Below are 21,561 nucleotides of genomic sequence, written 5' to 3'. Positions count from 1 at the left end.
AGTGGGCGCTGCAGGCATGCTGGTTATTGTAGTCCATATTCTGCCGCAATTAGACTAAAAGTTCTCTCCCCAAGTGGCTTGCCTCCTGCCACTCCATAAATACAAATCCCTGTAGGGTTAACAGCAGTGTATGCCCAGCTTCCCACTGCCAATACCTCTGCGGGTGAGGCTCCTCACACCCAAGAAGCGCTGGAGGTTGCCCGTTCTTCGGATCCGCCTTGCAGCGTCGGGGCTCCTCGCAGCCGGACTAGCCGCTGTAAATTGCAAAACACAAGGTTGCCCAAGTTGAGGAGCCGCGCACGTTAGGACACACACCACTCCGCAGGCGGCAGTTTGGTTGACAGGCATCACGCGTTTCAAACAGCCATACGCGTTTCAAGCAGGACGCTCTTGATCACTAACAATTGAAGAGGCAGGGAGCAAGAATGAAGAACTGCTTTATTAAACAATATGAAGTCCCGCCCCAGTGGGCGCTGCAGGCATGCTGGTTATTGTAGTCCATATTCTGCCGCAATTAGACTATATATATAGGAAATCCACAACATTCTATTTGGAATAACTATGGCACCGGTGGACGAATCTTCGTGAATGTCTCCAAGAAAATGGCATGCTGGGTTCCGCTCCTTCCCTGAAAGTTTGGGGGTGATTCGTCAAGTGGGGGCCGAGAAAAAAGGGGGGTCCTAAAACGTGTTTTCCCCATGCAATTTTCCATAGGGACATTTAGCCAGGGCTACAGCCCGAACGGCTGAACGGAATTACACGAAATTTGGCAGAGAGGTAGAGTTCTGTTCGCAGATTGTGCTTATTGTTAAATGGTGTAAAACCGTTCAGTAGTTTTTGAGAAAATTGCAAAATCATAGCGATATCTAGAGACGGAGTTCAGTACGCGTACTGAAATCTGTTCAATTACGAGCGCGAGCTGCATGCTGATTGGCTGTGAACTGTCTGTCAACACTCGAAACCAGGAAGTGTTGGAGGCCATCTTGTGCCTCGCTAGAACCGAGTCACAAGAAAACAGTAAAACAAAGTTCAGAAATAAGAGAAGGGGGTAGGGTAGAGACATTCTGACCCTCTAGGCTTGCTCAGGGGTCGTATATGGATGTTTAGGCTCTATTTTATATTTTATTTTTTTTAAAGAAAAATTGCGTCGTACGCGTATGGAAATAAGTACAATTACGAGCAGGAACTGCATGCTGATTGGCTGTCAATACTCCAAACCAGGAAATGTTGGCAGCCATGTTGTTTGTCCGGAGAGCAGAGTCACAAGAAAACAGTAAAACAAAGTTGAGAAATAAGGAAACGGGGCAAGGTAGAAACATTCTGACCCTATAGTCTTGGTCAGGGGGTGGTATATGGACCTTTAGCCTCAATTTTTTTTTTTAAATAAAAAATGGCGGGGTACTCATGCAGTACTTGTACGCGGTGGAAAAGGTGAAAAAAAGTAGAAGTCCGTTTTATTCATTAGGTCCCGGGGGGGCAAATTACGGGGGCAATTTTTCTGCATAATGGGGGCTTGTAAGGTGCCCAGAGCACTGGCGAACGGCACTCCTCTGGTTTTATTTTGAAGTATGCGGGGGGGGTTACGGCCCTACTCCCCGCAGTCTCGGTGAGTGGCACCCCTCGGTCTTTTTAAAAAAAAAATATGTATTGAGCTCTGTCTCCCCGTACACGTCGCGGGGAACACCACATTTCTGGGGCAGTGATATGTAAAATGACTTTCCAGCTCGGGGTACCTGCATTGTCTGGAGTTCTTTATTAATGTTGGGAGGGTGGGCTTGATAATACGTCCTTGTAAATTCCCATCGAAGCCTATGTTCTGGTGTTAACATGGGCTTCTATGGGAAATAACAAGGCCTTATTATGAAGCTCATTATCGCCATTTTATCGGCAGTGTCCTGCCAATAAAACGGCGATAATTTTAACACCAGTCCTTGATAATATGCACCTAAGTTTACTGGTCAAAAAAAAGAGCAAAGGGCCATATTATCAACAAAAGGCGATACATTACCGTCGATTTTATTGGCAGGAAACTGCCGATAAAGCGGCGATAATGGGCTTGATAATATGCCCTTGTGAATAACCATAGCAGCCCAGGTTAACATCAGAACTTGGGCTGCTATGGGAATTTACAAGGGCCTATGTTTTTTTATTAATGTTGGGAGGGTGGGCTTGATAATACGTCCTTGTTAATTGCCATAGAAGCTTATGTTCTGGTGTTAACATGGGCTTGTATGGGAAATAACAAGGCCGTAATATCATGGTCATTATCGCCGTTTTATCTGCAGTTTCTTGCCAATAAAAGGGCGATAATTGCAACACCGGTCCTTGATAATATGCACATAAGTTTACTGTTCAAAAAAAGAGCAATGACCCATATTATCAACAAAAGGCGATACATTATTGTCGCTTTTATCGACAGGAAACTGCTGATAAAGCGGCGATAATGGGCTTGTTAATATGCCCTAGTGAATAACCATAGGAGCCCAGGTTAACACCAGAACCTGGGCTGCTATGGGAAGTTACAAGGGCCTATTATCAAGCACATTATCGCCGCTTTATTGGCAGTTTCCTGTTGATAAAATCGGAGATAATGTATCGCCTTTTGTTGATAACATGCTCCTTGATTACTATGATAGTATGTAAAGCTTTCCTTTTTTTTTTGGTGTAGCAGTTGTACTCTCTTTGCATGCTCAGCGTCGTTTCGAAGCCCACGTTTTCTTTTTCTTCAAGTTCAATAAGCAAACCTTTCTTTATATCAGTTAGTAAATCTGTCGCTTTCTTTTCCCGGTTTGTGTGTGTCATCCGCTGCTGTACTTTTGTACAGTATTAATAGTAATTTTTTTATATATTTATTTGAAAGGTAGTGCCGAGGCGCCAAACGTTGATTACGTACTCCGTCCACCGCCATTTAGTAGTTTCTCACCGTTGTTTTTATTATATCTGTTAGTTAGAACTCAGTAGTTTTCAATCCTAGTCTTGAATATCTTACTATAGGATTTCAACATTATTTTTATTGTGGACCGTCATACCCATCCCCCACAAAATAAAAGAAATATGTAGTTTTTTTTATTAACTTTTATTAAACAATAAATATAAACAAAACTCAATTATAACTATATTAGAACTGGAAAAGTAACTTAAACAATGTTATAAACAAATTGTGAAATGGATTCCAAAAGGTGTCCGATTGGTAATCTGCAAAAGAAAAAAGAAAATTAGAGTTTAGAATTATGTTGATGTGAGTAAATGAGCTGAAGCATTATGGGGCATATTATCAAGAATGGTGATAAAATTATCGCCGTTTCAGCGGCAGGAAACTGCAGCTAAATCGGCTATAATGGGCTTGATAATATGCTGTTATGAATTCCCATAGCAGTCCAGGTTCTGGTGTTAACCTGGGCTACTATGGGAATTCACAAGGGCATATTATCAAACCCATTTCCGCCGCTTTAGCGGCAGGAAAGTGTCGCTAAAGTGGCGATAATGGGTTTGATAATATGCTCTGGAATTCCAATCGAAGCTCATGTTAGATGTCCTTCACATCTAACATGAGCTTCGGTTGGAATTCAATAGAGCATATTATCAAACATATTATGGCTGCTTTAGCGGCAGTTTGCTGCCAATAAAGTGGCGATAATTTTGTTGCCAAGGTTTGATAATATGGTCCTCTCTAATATCATAAATAAAAGTTACACTACAGTTTTACGAGTGCAGTGTACCTGGTACATTTTACATGTTATAGTGCCGCATTCAAGTGGTGTCTATAAGGAAGTGCCTACTGTGTTACTAACATCCGTTATGCCGAATTATTTCTAATGCATTCCTATGAAGGATTTGTAGAACTAGGCCTCAGTGCTTACCGTTGTATAAACCTTACGGCCAAACACATAAGGAAGTAGACTTTACAACTCCACTGGGACTGTTCTTCTACACGTCCAAGGAGACAGCAGTGTCTAAGTTTAAGAGAGAAAGAGAAATGATGTCACAGAGAGTGAGCGAGAGAAAAAGAGAGAAAACAACATTAAACTGTGTTGCAGAGTCTGGAGTTGAGATTTTTACTAGAAAAGTTAGACGTATATTTACTAGCTCCTTGCATCACTTTACCCATGTTAAAATTGACTCAAAAGTGGCGTAATAAGGTTGTGGATCTGTTTGACAGACTGTTGTAACGTATCTGTTGTCACTGTTCGGGGGTAATTATAGATTTTACAGAGAAGCTGCTGTACACTACGCACTCTGGGCCATAATATCAAGCCGGGGGGACAAAATTATCGCCACTTTATCAGCAGGAAAGTGTCGCTAAAGTGGCGATAATGGGTTTGATAATATGCTCTATGGAATTCCAATCGAAGCTCATGTTATATGTCATTCACATCTAACATGAGCTTCGATTGGAATACATAGAGCATATTATCAAACCTATTATGGCCACTTTAGCGGCAGTTTGCTGCCGATAAAGTGGCGATAATTTTGTTGCCAAGGTTTGATAATATGGCCCTCTCTCGTTTCACAAATAAAGCTAACACTACAGTTTTACGAGTGCAGTGTACCTGGCATATTTCAGTTGTTATAGTGCCGCATTCAAGTGGTGTCTATATGGAAGTGCCTACTGCGTTACTGACGCCCGTTATGCCGAATTATTTCTACTGCATTCCTATGAAGGATTTGTAGTTCTAGGCTGCTGTGCTTACCGTTGTATAAACCTTGCGGCCAAACACATAAGGAAGTAGACTTCACAACTTCACTGGGCTGTTCTTCTACACGTCCAAGCAGACAGCAGTGTCTAAGTTTAAGAGAGTAAGAGAAATATGTCACAGAGAGTGAGAGAGAGAAAGAGAGAAAAAACAACATTAAAACTGTGTCGCAGCGTCTGGAGTTGAGATTTTTACTAGAAAAGTTAGACGTATATTTACTAGCTCCTTGCGTCACTTTACCTATGTTAAAAGTGGCTCAAAAATGGCGTAATAAGGTTGTGGATCTGTTTGACAGACTGTTGTAACGTAGCTGTTGTCACTGCTCGGAGGTAATTATAGATTTTATAGAGAAGCTGCTGTACACTACACACTGTGGGCCATATTATCAAGCCTAGGGGACAAAATTATCGCCACTTTATCGGCAGGAAAGTGTCGCTAAAGTGGCAATAATGGGTTTGATAATATGCTCTATGGAATTCCAATCGAAGCTCATGTTAGATGTCCTTCACATCAAACATGAGCTTCGATTGGAATTCCATAGAGCATATTATCAAACCTATTACGGCCACTTTAGCGTCAGGTTTGATAATATGGCCCTCTCTCGTTTCACAAATAAAGCTAACACTACAGTTTTACGAGTGCAGTGTACCTGGTATATTTCAGTTGTTATAGTGCCGCGTTCAAGTGGTGTCTATATGGAAGTGCTTACTGCGTTACTGACGCCCTTTATGGCGACTGATTTCTAATGCATTGCTATGAAGGCTTTGTAGAACTAGGCTGCTGTGCATACCTTGTATAAAGAGTGCGGCCACCGGAGTTCACCACCCGACTTGAAATCTGCTTCTATACGTCAAAGTATAATCAATAAGTTGCAGAGAATTCCATTGCTGTTGCTCGATAGGCCGTGGTTGCTTCTGAAGGATGTTTGCTGAAGGAAACAAAAGGACGTTTTGATTAGTCATCGTAAACTGAGTTGCGTAACTACTATCAAAAGTGAATTTTAATGTGGGTTCTTAATATTTCATAGTTAGACTGTTGCAGCTCCAGCAAACAAAGGAAGATGAATAAGTTAATAGAGGCCTGGGACGGCCTTGTGACGCAGAAAAAAAGTACTTCCTTGGACGCAAAATTAATAATAATAGAGGCCTAAGCACGTGGCGTAGTACAGAAATACGACAAATAAATTTATGCACACACAATTTTTAAGATTAGATGTGTATAGGACCTCGTTACTTATAAAGAAATATTTCAATTATGTAAGTGCAATTTAAAACCATTGAGGGGTAGGAAAGCCATATGAAGGATAAATAAATAGCATTATGCATATACAATTTACAGTGGAGGCTGATGTTTTGACGTCTTCTCTTACCTTTGCTTCTGTCGTCTTTTGTCGTGTCTTGAAAGGCTGCGGTTTCGCTGAGTCTGGGGTGTTTTCGACAGTCTGTCTGTCACTGCAGCACAGGCAGGCAAAAGAGAGAGTGCTCACGTCAGTGCCCGCCTTATGTGGGAACCGCTGGGGCTGACCACACCAAGGCCAGGGCCGTCATTGGTAGCATTTTCGCGGTCTGTAAGAATGATGGCCCTGGGGGACATGCCATTTGGTAATGTATTGGTTTCCAGGCTAAATGATAGCAAGCATGCTAGCTGGTGGCATGTGGGTAGTGTGGGCGGGTGTGCACCGCGCATGTGCAAGTATTAGTGTGTGCACTAACAATTAACAGCAGAGAGAGATGGGGGCGGTGTTATCATGTGCGCAGAGGCAGGCCTAGAATCGGATCTGCAATGAGTCAGCACTTCTAATCATTCTCTTTAGCGCGCCCTAATCTCTGATTTGTCACTGAGAGGGTGATCGCTGTGAGAAGTTGGCCTGATATATGATGCTCACTAGTTCTTGTGATCACCTTGTACCATGCCAAGTAACCCTTATGATGATTGGTTGTAAGTCAACCTTATAGACCAGCTATCCTAGTAGCGTGGACAAAGCAGTCTTAGGCTAAACTCTGTAAAGGCATGTGAAACAAGCTGTTTTACCATACACAATCCCCTTGAATACCAAATGAAAGGACACCACACAGATATATATTGAAAATATATATATATTTATTTACTACAAATATCCCCTATACTCTTTATGAGCACAGAAGCAAATGCGTTAAAACAAAACACAGTTTAAATACACAAAAGTTGCACAATATGGATGAGCCCTAGGGGCCACTTTTTCATTAATCAAAGGCGTCTGCCTGTACTTGCCCAGATTACTGGGGCTGATAGTAGTGGACAAATCTATGTCCACCTCACAAATCAGAACAGCCTATGTAGGGGTTCTGACTAGGCCAGAATCTCCCTCAGTTCCCAAGGTGATACCCACTACCCCCTTAGTTTGTGGACCAACACTGCTGACTATACTAGTGGGTGCAGGTGCCTTAGGGGCTGCAGTGTTGGGGGCTCCACCCTTTTTACACTCACTGGTCCAGTGAGAGGTGTTTTTACAAGTACTACACCAGGGTTTTCTTTGACCTTCTTTCTTCTTCTTCTTGGAAGTTTAGGACCCACCCTCAGTATTAGTTTGGGGCCCTGTTAAAGACTTCTGGTCTTTAGCTTTCTGCTCCCCACCCTTCTGGTCTGTTTTCTTTTGGTCACCACCCTGGTTCTGGTTCTGGTTCTTTTGCTTAACTCTGGTTCTAACCCATTTGTCTGCCCCCTTTACCAATTCTTGGGGAGAGGTCAGATCTGAGTCAACCAAATGTTGATGCAACTGCTGGTTCTGACAATTATTTAAAATGTGTTCTCTCATAAGCAAATTGTACAATCCTTCATAGTCTGTAACCTTACTTCCCAGCAACCATCCCTCCAGAGCCTTAGTGGCACATTCAACAAATTCAGACCAGTCCTGAGTCTGTGTCTTCTGGGTTTCTCTGAACATTAACCTGTACTGTTCAGTGGTTAAGCCTAGCCCATCAATCAGAGCACTCTTCAGGACCAGGTAGTTTCTAGAATCCCCATCACTAACTGTGAGGAGTCTGTCTCGGCCTCTACCTTCAAAGGAGAGCCACAAGATTGCTGCCCACTGCTCCTGAGGGATCTGCTGTACTCTGCAGGCTCTCTCAAGTGCAGTCATCCATTTGTGGATATCATCCCCAGCTTTGTAGGGGGCACAATCCTACTCAGGTTTCTATTGTCATAGGACCTGTCTTTATCCTTTGGGATAATGCTGCCACCAGTGGATCCTAATCCACTCTCTCTAGGCTGTCTTGCCTTAGCAAGCTTCTCTTGGGCCAGGGCAACTTCTAATTCTTGCTTCTGGATCCTAAGCTCAGCCTCTCTCATTCTGGCCTCATGTTCCCTTCTCTGAGGGCTAGTCATCCCCCTTCTGGAGTGACCATGAGAACCTCTAGAAGCTTGGGAAGTATTGGATTCACCTGAGTGATTCCTCCTCCTCCTTGGCTCCTGGTTAGGTCCATTTGGGGGTCTGAATGGGTTTGACCCTTACTCAGTCCCAAATAGGCTTAAGTTAGCCTGGCTAAGTCTCTTGAGTGGCACCTGACTAAGTCTCTCATCATCAGAATCACTTTCTTCTTCCTCCTCTTCCTCCTCCTCATCCTCAGGCTGAGTATCTCCAGTGTTCTGGTTTCCCTCATCTATCTGGACAACAGGGACAGGGGTGTCAGTATTATCATCTTCAGTGGGAGAGCCTCAACATTCCCTGTGGGGTCTGCTTTAGAGGTCTTTAGAGCTTCAGACTGGTCTAAAAGCTCTCTGAGGTGTGCTGTGGTAGGGGCTGGACCCGTCTTGAGACCTCTTAAGGTACACAGCTGCCTCATTTCTTTAAAGTTTAACATAGCAAATTTAGATGGTGCCCTTGGAGGGTCACTCTCAACAGGGACAGGTCCAGTGGACCCCTCTGCTCCAGACATTGCTCTAGTGTGGGTGGATATGTTGCAATCTACCTACACTGGTCTTCACCTACTAAACCTATCTAGTAGTTGTAGTCAGGGTGTGCTACTCCCTATCCTCTACAACAACTAAGTTCAGTAGAACTTAAGTATACTAGTCTTGTTTTATATGTACCTAACAAGTACCTGTATGATCTTTCAAATGATACTCTCAAAGATTGTAATGGTATAACAACAGCAAGCTCAAATTCCAAACGGTGCTCACCAATGTGAGAAGTTGGACTGGTATATGATGCTCACTAGTTCTTGTGATCACCTTGTACCATGCCAAGCAACCCTTATGATGATTGGTTGTAAGTCAACCTTATAGACCAGCTAGCCTAGTAGCGTGGACAAAGCAGTCTTAGGCTAAACTCTGTAAAGGCATGTGAAGCAAGCTGTTTTACCATACACAATCCCCTTGAATACCAAATGAAAGGACACCACACAGATATATATTGAAAATATATATATATTTATTTACTACAAATATCCCCTATACTCTTTATGAGCACAGAAGCAAATGCGTTAAAACAAAACACAGTTTAAATACACAAAAGTTGCACAATATGGATGAGCCCTAGGGGCCACTTCAACCATATACTAAAATAGTGGTATAAGAACCACCAATCTGAAAGGAAATAGGCCTATGGCCTGGGGAATCGCTGGAGCTGTTCGGGACTAACAGTGAAGAAGGCGGGAAAGGCCCGCGGGACTCGGGTGCAGCGCTTAAAGTGCACGCATGCTCCAATGCAATGTCAATGGTGCGTAAAAGTTACAAAGTTATTGTTTTAGGAACCTTCCGACTGACCTAGAAGGACAAAACTTTAGATCTGGGCACTAGAGGTGTGTACCAGTGTAGGAACACCGTCGTTGCTGAGTTACCTCACCCACAGGAAGCGGGTGCACAGGTGCCAAGTAGTGTCGGGTTTCGTCGCGCAGGTCGATGGTGTCTCGAGAGGAAGATGCTGCAGGCGGGTCGTCGAGGAGAGTTCCGGTGGATCCAGGGATGGATCTGAAGATGTGAAGACCTGAAAGCAGAGGGGACAATGTTCAAAGTCACTAGCCAGTGACTACCGTGGAACCAGGATGGAACCAGGCGATGTCGGGTGCAAACAGGTGAAGAGGTACAGCTTGTCTCCTCAGCCACGTGGACATGAAGAGATCAAGGACGTCCAGGAGTCGATCACGAGCTGTCCCACAAAGGTTCTAGCTGATGGCGGTGATTGCAACTTGATTGGAGCAAACAGGCCTTGGCTAATGCAAGCCATGCAGGAAGTAAAGAAAGCTTATTTCTCGGACCAGCAAGGTCAGAGGGGCTGCTCCTTTTTACAGGAGCGAGGGCCAGTCTGGAGCAACCAGACCAGCGGTCTAGATTGTAGATTTTGTCGCCAAGATGGCCACTATTCGCGTGGCAAGTGACCGGGATGACGCGTCGAGTGGCAAAGTGCAAAAGGGCCCCACACAGATGCTGGGGGGCTGATCTTCAGTGCAAATGCTGCTCGTTGGTGGTGCTTCTCAAACCCCAAAGCACAGCATCAAGGGTGCCTCGGGTGCAGCGCAGTCAGCTTCTCGGGGGTCTTTCAAGATGGCCGGTCCCACGTCTCTCGATGCCTCCACGGGTCTCTTCTTTTCAGGGACTGTGGATCGGGCTGTGAGATGTCTGGGAATCCAGGTCTTGTTGGGCTCTGGGCTCGGGCTCCGGCGGGAGGCGGCGGCAAAGCAGACATCGAGGTGCTGGTTGGTGCCTGTATTCACAGGGTGGTCACTCCTTGGCCACAAGGGAGATTCTCTTGAGTCTTCTTTGCAGCAGAATGTCGAAGTCCAGTTTTCTTCTTAGTTTCAAGTCGAGTTCAGGATGATCTGAAGTCTTGGGACACAGCTCCTACTCTTATTCCAAATCTAGGGGCCGGATTACCTGCTTGGTCCCTCCTCTGGGTGGGACCAGGAAGAGGGGTGGTTACACCCCCTTTCCTTTGTCCAGCTTCGCGCCAAGACTGGGGCTGGAGAGCCCCAGCACTGGTTTGAACTGGCATATGCACAGGGACACCTTGTGTGCCCCAGGCATGTCTCATTCTATTCAGCCCTGTCCTACCCAATACACAAAATCCTGTCTGGGGTGGTGCTAGCACCTCCCAAGGCAGGAAACCCTTTGTCCAAGCCTCCCTCGCTGGAAGGACTCCCAGCAGCAGGAGGTCAGACTTGTGTCTGTAGTGGCAGCATCCATTTTGTGATGCTGAGGCTCTAGTTTAACTTTAACCGGGGTTCAGGTTATGTACATGTCGTGTCCCTCTAGAAGGGTGGAATGCTACCCCCGTCGCCAGAACTGGCGAGGGGGTAGTATTCCAATTCGTATGACACCTTACTCGACATGTTTTGATGAATCTAAACCAAAGTTAGCAAATAACCGCGAGGATTATAATGCACTTAAGAGTATATGGTATGGCAGTATCATGGAACAGCTACAGGAAGTGGTTCCGAAAGCTGCAGACAGGCTCAGCTCATGCTAGAGCACCATCTCACATATTTCCAAGCACTCTGCCTCCAGGATTGATGAGGCCTTCCATAGGAGTGGCTGATAGGAACATATGTGTCCATTTTAGGTTAGGTATAGGCATACTATACCTAAGTAAGGGGTGATTACACCGACTTACCCCAGCTGAGTGATCAGCCAGTTGTGTCAAATATGGAGGCCAGGCCAGGGGTGGCACAGTACGTGCTGCAGCCCCTGGTAGGCATTGGAAACACCTATGCCCTGGGTACCCTGGGTACACTGTTACAGGGGCCTATAAGGTGAACCAGTTCCAATTCGTAATGCACCAAGAGTGCATTGGCATTAATTTAGAGAGAGAACAGCAGGCTGTGGGTCTGATTAGCAGGCCCACAGCCACATTAAGTCATAAACCAGTGAAGCAAAAAGCAAAAATTTGGGGTGACCATAGGATAGCAGACCCTACTCTCCTACAATCGCACCATAGTTTGTACTGCTTATCATACTCAGCGTGTATCCATGCATACGGTACAAATATGCTTTGACGTTACGCATCGCAATAAAGCTTCGGTGTTACATCATGTACGGCGTCTGTACGCAAAAGGGGGCAATGTTTCTACTTGGTTTAAAACATGTATGTATTTAATGTACATACTAAGGGCAGACATTTGGGATAACTATGAATTTTTTTAATACTTGTAACAATTATATATTACTTTTAAAAAGAAATACACAAATCGCTGTAGAACATCATGCGCACTCGTATTGAAAGAGCTGCGCAAGTGCATCATAAGCGTACGCAAAGCCATGTGACTTTAAAAGTAGAGATTTGAATGGTTCATAACTTTTCCTATTGCGACTGTTGAAAGTTCCGTCCCATTATAATTATTCGACTTTGACTTTCAAAGAAGAAGCATTTGTTCTGAGAATCTTCTCAAATAGACGGAAGATCACCATAATAAGAGCAATGGAGTCATCTTCCAGCAGTTCTTCAGAGGGAGATTTCATTCCTGAAGAACGTCCAAACAAGAGGAAAGAAGCTCTAATTTGGAAGTTTTTCACTTTTCCAGAAGGTCAAAAAAAGATTAATGCTCCAAAAGTAACCTGTAAAATTTGTCAATTTGCTCTTTCAAGGGGTGATTCATGTAAAAAATACTCCTTTGTCACAGCAAATATGGTGCGACACGTGAAGAACTTGCACCCCAAGAACTTTGCTTGAGCTGCAAGACAAAGGTTGCACGAGAATCCACCTGCTACTGCACCAAGCACATCAAGTGCGACAGCAGCATTTTCAGCAAGCAGTCCACACCCACAAATTGATTCTGACTTTGAGTTAAAATTCTATGCATTTATTGCGATAAACTTTTGTGTAATGTGGAACAGTCTATAGACTTGATGAAACACAGGATGCAGGATAATTGCGGTCCTCGACATTAGGGGGTCGATTCCGATTCGGGAAAAAAAACGTCCGTACGATTTGTATCCGATCCCTCTCCGTACGAATCGTACCCGTCCGTTCGAGTCGCGTAGTATGATCCGTATTCCGTGAATCCATCCAAATCGTCGCTATCCGTACGTATTGCAAGGCTGAAACCGTGAACCGTACGACTCGTACACATGCCGTACGACTCGTAAACATGCCGTACGACCCGACGAGTACGATCCGGACCGGGGTATGAGGACGCAATTCGTACGGTCCATGTCAGGTAAAGGCGATTTGTACGGAAAAGCGCACAAATACATACACACCGATCGCAGGGGTACGCACCGTACCCCTGCGATCATGGGGGTATGCACCATACCCCATGTACGATGGGTGTATGCACCGTGCACCCATCGTACGTGGAGTACAGTGCTTACACCCATCGTACATGGGGTACGGTGCGTACACCCCATGATCGCAGGGGTACACACCATACCCCTGCGATCATGGGGGGTATGCACCGTACCCGGGGGGGTTCCGTACCTGTTTCGGCACAAACTCTGCTTTTATGGCTGTTTTCAGCTCCCGTAGAAAAAGGGTCGTAGGGTGCGTACCCAACACGTATCGTACTTGCTGGGTCGTAAAAACCAGCCGCGAACCGTACAGATGTCGCGTACAGCGGGTTCCGAGGGAGATTCGGACGGGGATTTGATTTGTACGGTCTCTGTACGACTCGTACAGAGTATGGCTCCTGGTACGAATCGTACTTCGTTGTACGTACGGGGGACATTGCAGGGTACGATTCGTATGGGAAAAACGCTCCGAACGGCTATTCGGAACGGTTTTTCCCGAATCGGAATCGGACCCTAGTTGTTCTTTTTTCATTCTTTTGTTCCGCTTGGAATTTGTTGAGAAAACACAAAAAAATACAAAAGAAAAAAACAGTTCTTTTTAGAACTACCTTCACTGGTCAAAGAAAGAACTATATTTCAATGGTAGTGTGTAAAAGTTTGTTAGAATGAATGTGTAGTTCATAAATGAATGAATGAATATGTTACTAGTGTATGGAGAATGTGAAAGTGCAGAACTATAAGGAACTGCTACAGCATAAATCTATAAGGTGTTTATCTATAGTATACTGTAGTATGTCCGAAGCACTTGAATGTATCATATGTACATAAATATGTTACAAGTGTATGCTTCAATTTGCACTGCTGGTGAAAGTGCCTGGGTGAATTTGTATGTGTTAGGGGCGGATTTACAATCCCCTTGTGCCTCTTTTACACAGCCGTTGCATCACTTTTGTCACACAGCGGTGGTGCAAAAGATGTGCCATGGTGTGTGCTATTAACAATGTGATGCATCAGGAGGGTGTATTACATTGTAAAGCACTGCAACAGAAGAGGCTTTCTTGTGCAGAAGGGGGTGCAGCAAGGCCTCGTAAAAGTGACTGAGTGAAATGTATAACATTTTATTCAGTGAGTTTTGAGCTTGTGCTGTGTCAAAACCTTGCACGTGCTTGAAGCAGGTGTAAGGATTGATACAGCATTGTGAGCATAGGGCCCCAAGAGAATTGCTGGGCTGTTTTATACTTGCAACCGACGTCAATCAATAATTCATCCAAAAATTACTTAGCAATTTAGTTTTGTTATTATTTTATGATAAGAATATGAAATATAATCTAAAAAATAAAATAAACATAAATATTTATATTAAAAATATAAGAAATTAGTATAAAAAGAAAGACATAATAATTAATACATTTATACATTTTATCATTTACAAAACCTTTTCACTGAAAAACCATAGGTTTCACACACGTTATAGTTAGGAATTAGCATTTAAAAAACCTTGCAAATTCATTGAAAAAACCATAGGTTTCACACACGTTATAGTTGGGAATTGGCATTTAAAAAACTATGCAAATTCATTGAAAAAACCATAGGTTTCACATGTTATAGTTAGCTGAACATTTCTCTCATGCAAAACCATTGAAATTCCTCCGTTATAGTTAGCTCAGCTAACTATAACTTGCGTGCCCGCAATGCACTGCTGATGACGTCACATATTACATCACTCATGACATGGTCAGTGACATCACTCATGACATCACTGATGACATCTCAAATGACATCCCTGATGTCATCACTGATGACATCATCCTTGTGGCAGACTTCCTCTCACTGTAATATAACCTTTGATACACACGATCAAAAATAGAAACTAACATTTTCAAAAAATGGAGATACCAATTCCAGTTAGAACAACCTATTGAGTAATCCCAAAATATACATACACATCCACTCATTCACCAAAAGTTCTATATAGTCACTCATAGATGTACTCACTCATCATATGTACTCATACACCTATATATCCTGTTATACACCGACACTCATCTATAGAGTTACTCACAAACATACTCACACATGCAAATAAACTATCAAATATCCATTTACTTGCATATACAGCTATACACCCACCACTACACTAACTTCTACAGAATCGTAGACATACTTACTCTCTTAAACAATCACTTATAGAAACACATACTTATTTATACAGGAAGTCTTAGAATCGCTCGCTCTCAGATATACTCACTTATATACATCAATATTCACATATACTAGTTTAAAACATATGTAGTTACTCATAAAGATAGTATTGAGACAGTTATTCACTCACTAACACACCTATACACACACTCATCCACCCATACAGTCCTGCACACATACTGTCTTCAAAACACATACAAACAGTGAGTCAGTCATTCATGCATCTGTGCGCTAAGTAATACTCCCCACCGAACATATAAACACTCATTTTGTTACTCAAAAAACCAACTAAAAACCCATATACACACTCATGTAGCTACTCACCAACCCATGCAGCCACTTATATACAAAGGGAGACACTGATACAGATATTTAAATATTTAAAGATTACTCGCTAGTGCACCTATTCACTAAGATATACTTAATAAGTCAGTTATACAATCAATTTTACAAACAAAAATATCCATTTAGACACTTATTTACCCATTTATTCTTCCATCGACCTTTAGAAATACATATATAAAAAATAAATTCAGAAAGACACACATAAACTGGATGATGTCCTCAGTGATGTCATCAGGGATGTCATTTGAGATGTCATCAGTGATGTCATGAGTGATGTCACTGACTATGTCATGAGCGACGTAATATGTGACAACATCAGAAGTGCATTGCGGGCGCGCAAGTTATAGTTAGAGCTAACTATAATGGAGGAATTTCAAAGGTTTTGTATGAGAGAAATGTTCAGCTAACTATAACGTGTGAAACCTATGGTTTTTTCAATTAATTTGCATAGTTTTTTAAATGCTAATTCCTAACTATAACGTGTAAAACCTATGGTTTTTTCAGTGAATATATATATATATATATATATATATATATATATATATATATATATATATATATATATATATATATATATATATATATATATATATTACCTACTGGCGGTCACCAGTAGGTAGTTATAGTTAGGACCTAGTTGCCATAGGAAATCCGCAACATTCTATTTGGAATACCTTTGGCGCCGGTGGACGAATACACGCGAAATTCTCCAAGAAAATGGCCTGCTCTGCTCCTTCCCTGAAAGTTTCGGGATGATTCGTGAAGCGGGGGCCGAGAAAAAAGGGGGGTCTCAAAACGTGTTTTCCCCATGCAATTTTACATAGGGACCTGTAGCCATGGCTACAGCCCGAACGGCTGAACGGAATTACACCAAATTTGCCAAAAATGTAGAGTTCGGTTAGCAGATTTCCATTTTTGTTAAATGGTGTAAATCCATTCAGTAGTTCTTGAGAAAATCAAAAGTAAAATCATAGATATATCTATAGACAAAGCGCCGTCCGTGTACGGTAAGCATAATGTAAAACGTACAATTACAAGTACGAGCTGCATGCTGATTGGCTGTCAACTGTCTGTCAACACTCGAAACCAGAAAGTGTTGGCAGCCATCTTGTGCTTAGAACCGAGGCATAAGAAAGCAGTGAAAGAACGGCAAAACAACACGCAAAGGGGGCAGGGTAGAAACATCCTGACCCCCTAAGCCTGCTCAGGGAGTCCCACATGGATCCTTAGGCCCAAAAATGTATTTTTTTTTATCGCGGGTACGCGTATGGTACATGTACTGGGCAAACGGCTGAACGGAATTACACCAAATTTGCCAAAAAGGTAGAGTTCGGTTAGCAGATTTCCATTTTTGTTAAATGGTGTAAATCCGTTCAGTAGTTCTTGAGAAAATCAAAAGTATAATCATAGATATATCTATAGACAAAGCGCCATACGCGTACGGTAAGCGTACTGTAAAACGTACAATTACGAGCTGCATGCTGATTGGCTGTCAACTGTCTGTCGACATTCGAAACCAGTAAGTGTTGGCAGTCATCTTGTGCCTCGGTAGATCCGAGGCATGAGAAAGCAGTGAAAGAACGGCAAAAAACACGCGAAGGGGGCAGGGTAGAAACATCCTGACCCCCTAGGCCTGCTCAGGGGGTCCCACATGGATCCTTAGGCCCAAAATTGTATTATTTTTTTATCGCGGGTACGCGTATGGTACGTGTACTGGGCGAAAAAGAAAAAAAACAAAGCCCGCTTTATTGTTAATTAGCCCCTGGGGGCAATTGTTTTTTCATAATGGGGGGCCCCTGCCCCCCTGCCCCGGGGATCGTCACCCCCCCGGGGCTTTAACTATATGTATGCGGGGGGCTCATCGCCTCCCCACAGCCCCAGGGACCGCCACCCCCCCGGGGTCTCTATTTATTAAAAAAAAAAGTGTGTGGGTGGCTCAAGCTCCCCCACATGCCCCGGTGACAACCACCTCCCCGGGGCTCTAATATAGGAAATAGTGGGGTCCGAGACAGACCACCATCCCTGGGGCTTTTGAATGTTGGGAGAGGGCCGCGCGGCCCCCTCCTGGAGCCTTTGATGGCCCTGGGGACCACCACCTCCCAGGGCAGGCTCCTGCAGTGTCCCGGGGTGCCTACCCCTGGGGCACTGCTGTTTGCTATGGTAAGGCGGGAGCCTCGCGGCTCCCACCCTACCACAGCAAACCGCTTTCCTATTTGAAAGAGAGAGCAGCTTAACCTGCTCTCTCTTTCAAGTAGGAAAGCAGATTGCTTTTCGTCAGAGAGAACAAATTGCAAGCTGCTCTCTCTGACGAAAAGCAATGCCGGCTCCTGAAGGACGCGGGGAGCCGGCTGGGACCGTGAGGGCCTTGGGGCTCCCCCCACAGTCCCCTATGTTATATTTGTGCCCTGGGGGATGGGGTCCCCTGGGATAATAAAAAATTTGTGAGAGAGGCTATTTTTTTTTATGATAGATTTACCACGCGCGTACCATGCACGTACGTACGACGTATGGTGTGAAGTTTGTAAGTCATCCCGTAAGTGTACCTAAGCAACAAAAACAAAAATATTTTTCAGATATTTATGAAGTGTATGTGCTTAGATGTTGGGTGGCTCTAAAAAGAGCCCTTGTGTTTATTGGGAGATTTTAGTACCTACAAGTAAGTACCAATGCAGAGTCTAAAGTTTAAGAGGAAGACTCTGTTCTCCTCATCTGTAAAATGTACACCGTCTCTCCTATAGATGTCATGCATATTGAAACGCAGATTATTGTGGTAGATGGACCCCATTCTATAGTCTCAGAGAAAGGCAGAAACAGATGTATTCACATGTTTCCTAGCTTTCTCAATCTGTGGACAATAGTGGTTGGACCAGTTCCATTTCAGGCTTTTGGCATATATTAGAATAGACAAAGGCAGTTTTGGGGAAAAGTGTCATCAATTCTCCAAAGGTGTCCTTCATAAGCATTTCCAGACCTATCCCAGTAAAAATACCTAGGTCATTGCCACCACAGTGCATAATTATAAGATCAGGCTGTTGGAGATGTAAAAACGATTTTACCAATGGCATCAATTGGTGCCACTTTAACCTTCTCTGTCCAATCCATTTAATGTCTACATTTGTAGACCTAGGTCTTTGTGAGTTCCTTTCTGTTCTGCGTACCTTTGGCTCCGGAAAATATAGCTGTGTCCCATAATCCACACTCTAAGCACCTTGAAGAGAGGTCTGGATGCACTCAGATGGTCTCTGTAAATGAAATGGCAGTTTGAAAAGTAAGATTTTTCTAAAATGGTGGATAAGATGCAGTTTTGAAAAAAGAAAAGAAATGATTGGTTGTTTGACAACATTCTACACAGAAAACTAGGGTGCATGTTTCTGTTTTTTAAAAGCCTGATTTGTATTGGTAAAGAAAAACTGATAGAAAAGAATGTTACATAAGATAAGCTGGTATATTGTCAAGTCAAGCACACTTGCTGTTTTGATTTGCAACAATGTATGATGAACCTTTCACCTGTGTGCTCAGTTAGGTGTTCCCTGAAGTGTGTCTACGGTAACTGGCAGAATGTGGAATGGGGGAAAGGTTGAAAGTTTTGTCAGTTGGAAAGGGTTCAAAAGTTCAAGCAATAGAAAAGTGTGTTTTATTTTGATTTAATGTGGGAATACATGTGATTTGTTATTTATGTGTATATGTGTGTGTAGATTGAGTGTGTAGATTGACAGGAAAAGTATGATATTTGCTATAGGACTTCCTGACCCACTAGGGCTGTTTAGGGGGTTTTACAATGATCCCCAATGTCACAATATTTTATTTGTTCTTGCTTAGGTACACTTATTGGACTACTTACAGACTTTGCACCGTACGTCATACGTACGTGCATGGTACGCGCACGGTAAATCTACCGTAATAAAAAAATAACCTCTATCAGTAATTTTTATAATCCCCGGGGACCCCATCCCCCGGGGCTTCTTTAAAAAAAAAAACACCTGTGTGGGGGGGCTTAAGCCCCCCACATGCCCCGGGGACCGCCACCTCACCGGGGCTCTAATATAGAAAATAGGGGGGTCCGTGATGGACCCCCCAACCCCGGGGACCACTACCCCCAGGGCTTTTGAATGTTGGGAGGGGGCCGCGCAGCCTCCCTCCTGGAGCCTTTGATGGCCCTGAGGGCAACCACCTCCCAGGGCCGGCTCCTGCAGTGTCCCGGGGTGCCTACCCCCGGGACACTGCTGTTTGCTATGGTAGGGCGGGAGCCTCGCGGCTCCCACCCTACCACAGCAAAACGCTTTCCTATTTGAAAGAGAGAGCAGGTTAACCTGCTCTCTCTTTCAAGTAGGAAAGCAGATTGCTTTTCGTCAGAGAGAGCAGCATGGAAGCTGCTCTCTCTGACGAAAAGCAATGCTGGCTCCCGAAGGACGTGGGGAGCCTGCTGGGACCGTGGGGGCCTTGGGGCTCCCCCCACGGTCCCCAATGTTACATTTGAGACCCGGGGGATCGGGTCCCCAGGGATTATAAAAAATTAGTGATAGAGGCTATTTTTTTTACAGTAGATTTACTGTACGCGTACCATGCACTTACAGACGACGTACAATGCGAAGTTTGTAAGTCGTCCCGTAAGCGTACCTAAGCAAGACAAAATCAATGAAAAAATATATATTTTACAGATATCTATCAAGTTTATGTGTTTATATGTTGGTTGGTTCTAATGAGACCTTTTCTCTTTATTGGTACTTATAAGTAAGTACTTATGCAAAGTCTAAACTTGTTGAGGAGTAGTGCTTTATAGAGTGCTGAACTTTTGACCTTTGTTGACGGTTGACTTTTGCATAATCTGTTGGGGGTAGGGTGGAAAGTTATGTCAGTTGGAAAGGTTTGAAATGTTGAACCAATAGAAATGTGTGTTTGGTTTTGAATTAATGTGTGAAGGATTTTGATTTGTTATTTACATGTATATATGTGTAAATTGAGAGGGAAAATGTGCCATTTCTTGGTTCTGCAGCAAACACTGAAGTAGAGAGATTCTGTATAAGAATATCTGCTGTGTGAGTGGCATTCTTCTTAATCTACAAATCAATTTCAAAGGTGAGTTGATAAGTTATAAGGGAATGTGTTTGGTACATTTTGTTTTTAGTAAGAGTAATGTGTTCTCTGCATTTGGATAACTATTGTGATAAAATCACTTGGTAAGTTGATTTGTTTAGTGAGTCACCTTTGTGCAATAAAGTGCAGTACTAAAAAATGTAGAATGTGTGCAGTCACTTTTCCAGTCGTATAGTAGTTAATGGTGTTGCTTGTTTAGAATTAGGCTTGTGTTCTAAATCTACAATTTTGCAGTCAGTATACATACACTGCTGCATACACTTTTGGCAGATTTATAAGCCCCTTTTGTCTTTTTGTTGTTGCATTCCTCTTTCATTCCTCATATTCCTTGTATCTCCTCATGTTCTTCCCTCTCTCTTCATACTTCATCTTTCTCTTCATACTTCCTGTTCTCTCCTCTTTCTCCTTTCTCTCTCTCTGCATAGAATCTGGGGCAGATTTACAAGCCTCTTGTGCGTCTTTGTTGTTTTATTGTGTCACTTTTGTTGATGTAATGTTGGCAAAAATAATGTTGTAAATTGCATATGTAATTTCAAAATGAGTCAGAGTTGTTCACTGAAATGCAGTAGTTATATACATGTAATGTCTACAGTCACTTAACCATTTACAGTAGTAAATGTGTTTTGGTAAAATGCTTGGTCTCATATTTTTTGTCTAATATCACACTGTGCATCTGTGTACATGAAGGAATTATATTCACCCCTTTTTCCATATTTTCTACCCTCTCTTGTCATACTCCCTCCTCTCTCCTCTTACTCCTTCTTCTCTCCAGGCACTACTCCTTTTTTCTTATATTCTCCTCTGTGCTCATACTGCCTTTTTTGTGTTTATATTTCCCTGCCTCTCTTCATATTCTTCCTGTCTCCTCATTTTCTTCCTTCTCTCTTCATACTTCATCTTTCTCTTCATACTCCCTGTTCTCTCCTCTTTCTCCTTTTGTCTCTGTCTAATATCACACTGTGCATCTGTGTACATTAGGGAATTATATTCGCCCCTTTTTCCATATTTTCTAAACTCTCTTGTCATA

General features: G+C 43.2%; 1 protein-coding gene across 6 annotated transcripts in view; it reads right to left on the bottom strand.

The window, feature by feature from the left end:
- The window catches only part of LOC144753804 (uncharacterized), a 2,685,544-nt gene that overhangs the window by 670,695 nt on the left and 1,993,288 nt on the right, over window positions 1-21,561 (bottom strand). The window contains exon 15 of one of the 6 annotated variants that reach the window (XM_078641376.1): window positions 18,626-18,682. The exons of the other annotated variants lie outside the window; for them this stretch is intronic. Within the exon in view, the coding sequence (XP_078497502.1) occupies window positions 18,672-18,682 (11 nt within the window). The 3' untranslated portion in view covers window positions 18,626-18,671. Of the gene's footprint in view, window positions 1-18,625; window positions 18,683-21,561 lie in introns of those variants that run through there. 6 annotated transcript variants of the gene reach the window in all.

Source organism: Lissotriton helveticus, chromosome 5_1 (genome assembly GCF_964261635.1).
Source record: "Lissotriton helveticus chromosome 5_1, aLisHel1.1, whole genome shotgun sequence".
Classification (NCBI taxonomy): Eukaryota; Metazoa; Chordata; class Amphibia; order Caudata; family Salamandridae; genus Lissotriton; species Lissotriton helveticus.
The sequence above is the reverse complement of the archived record's forward strand: the minus strand, read 5'-3'. Positions and strand labels throughout refer to the sequence as shown.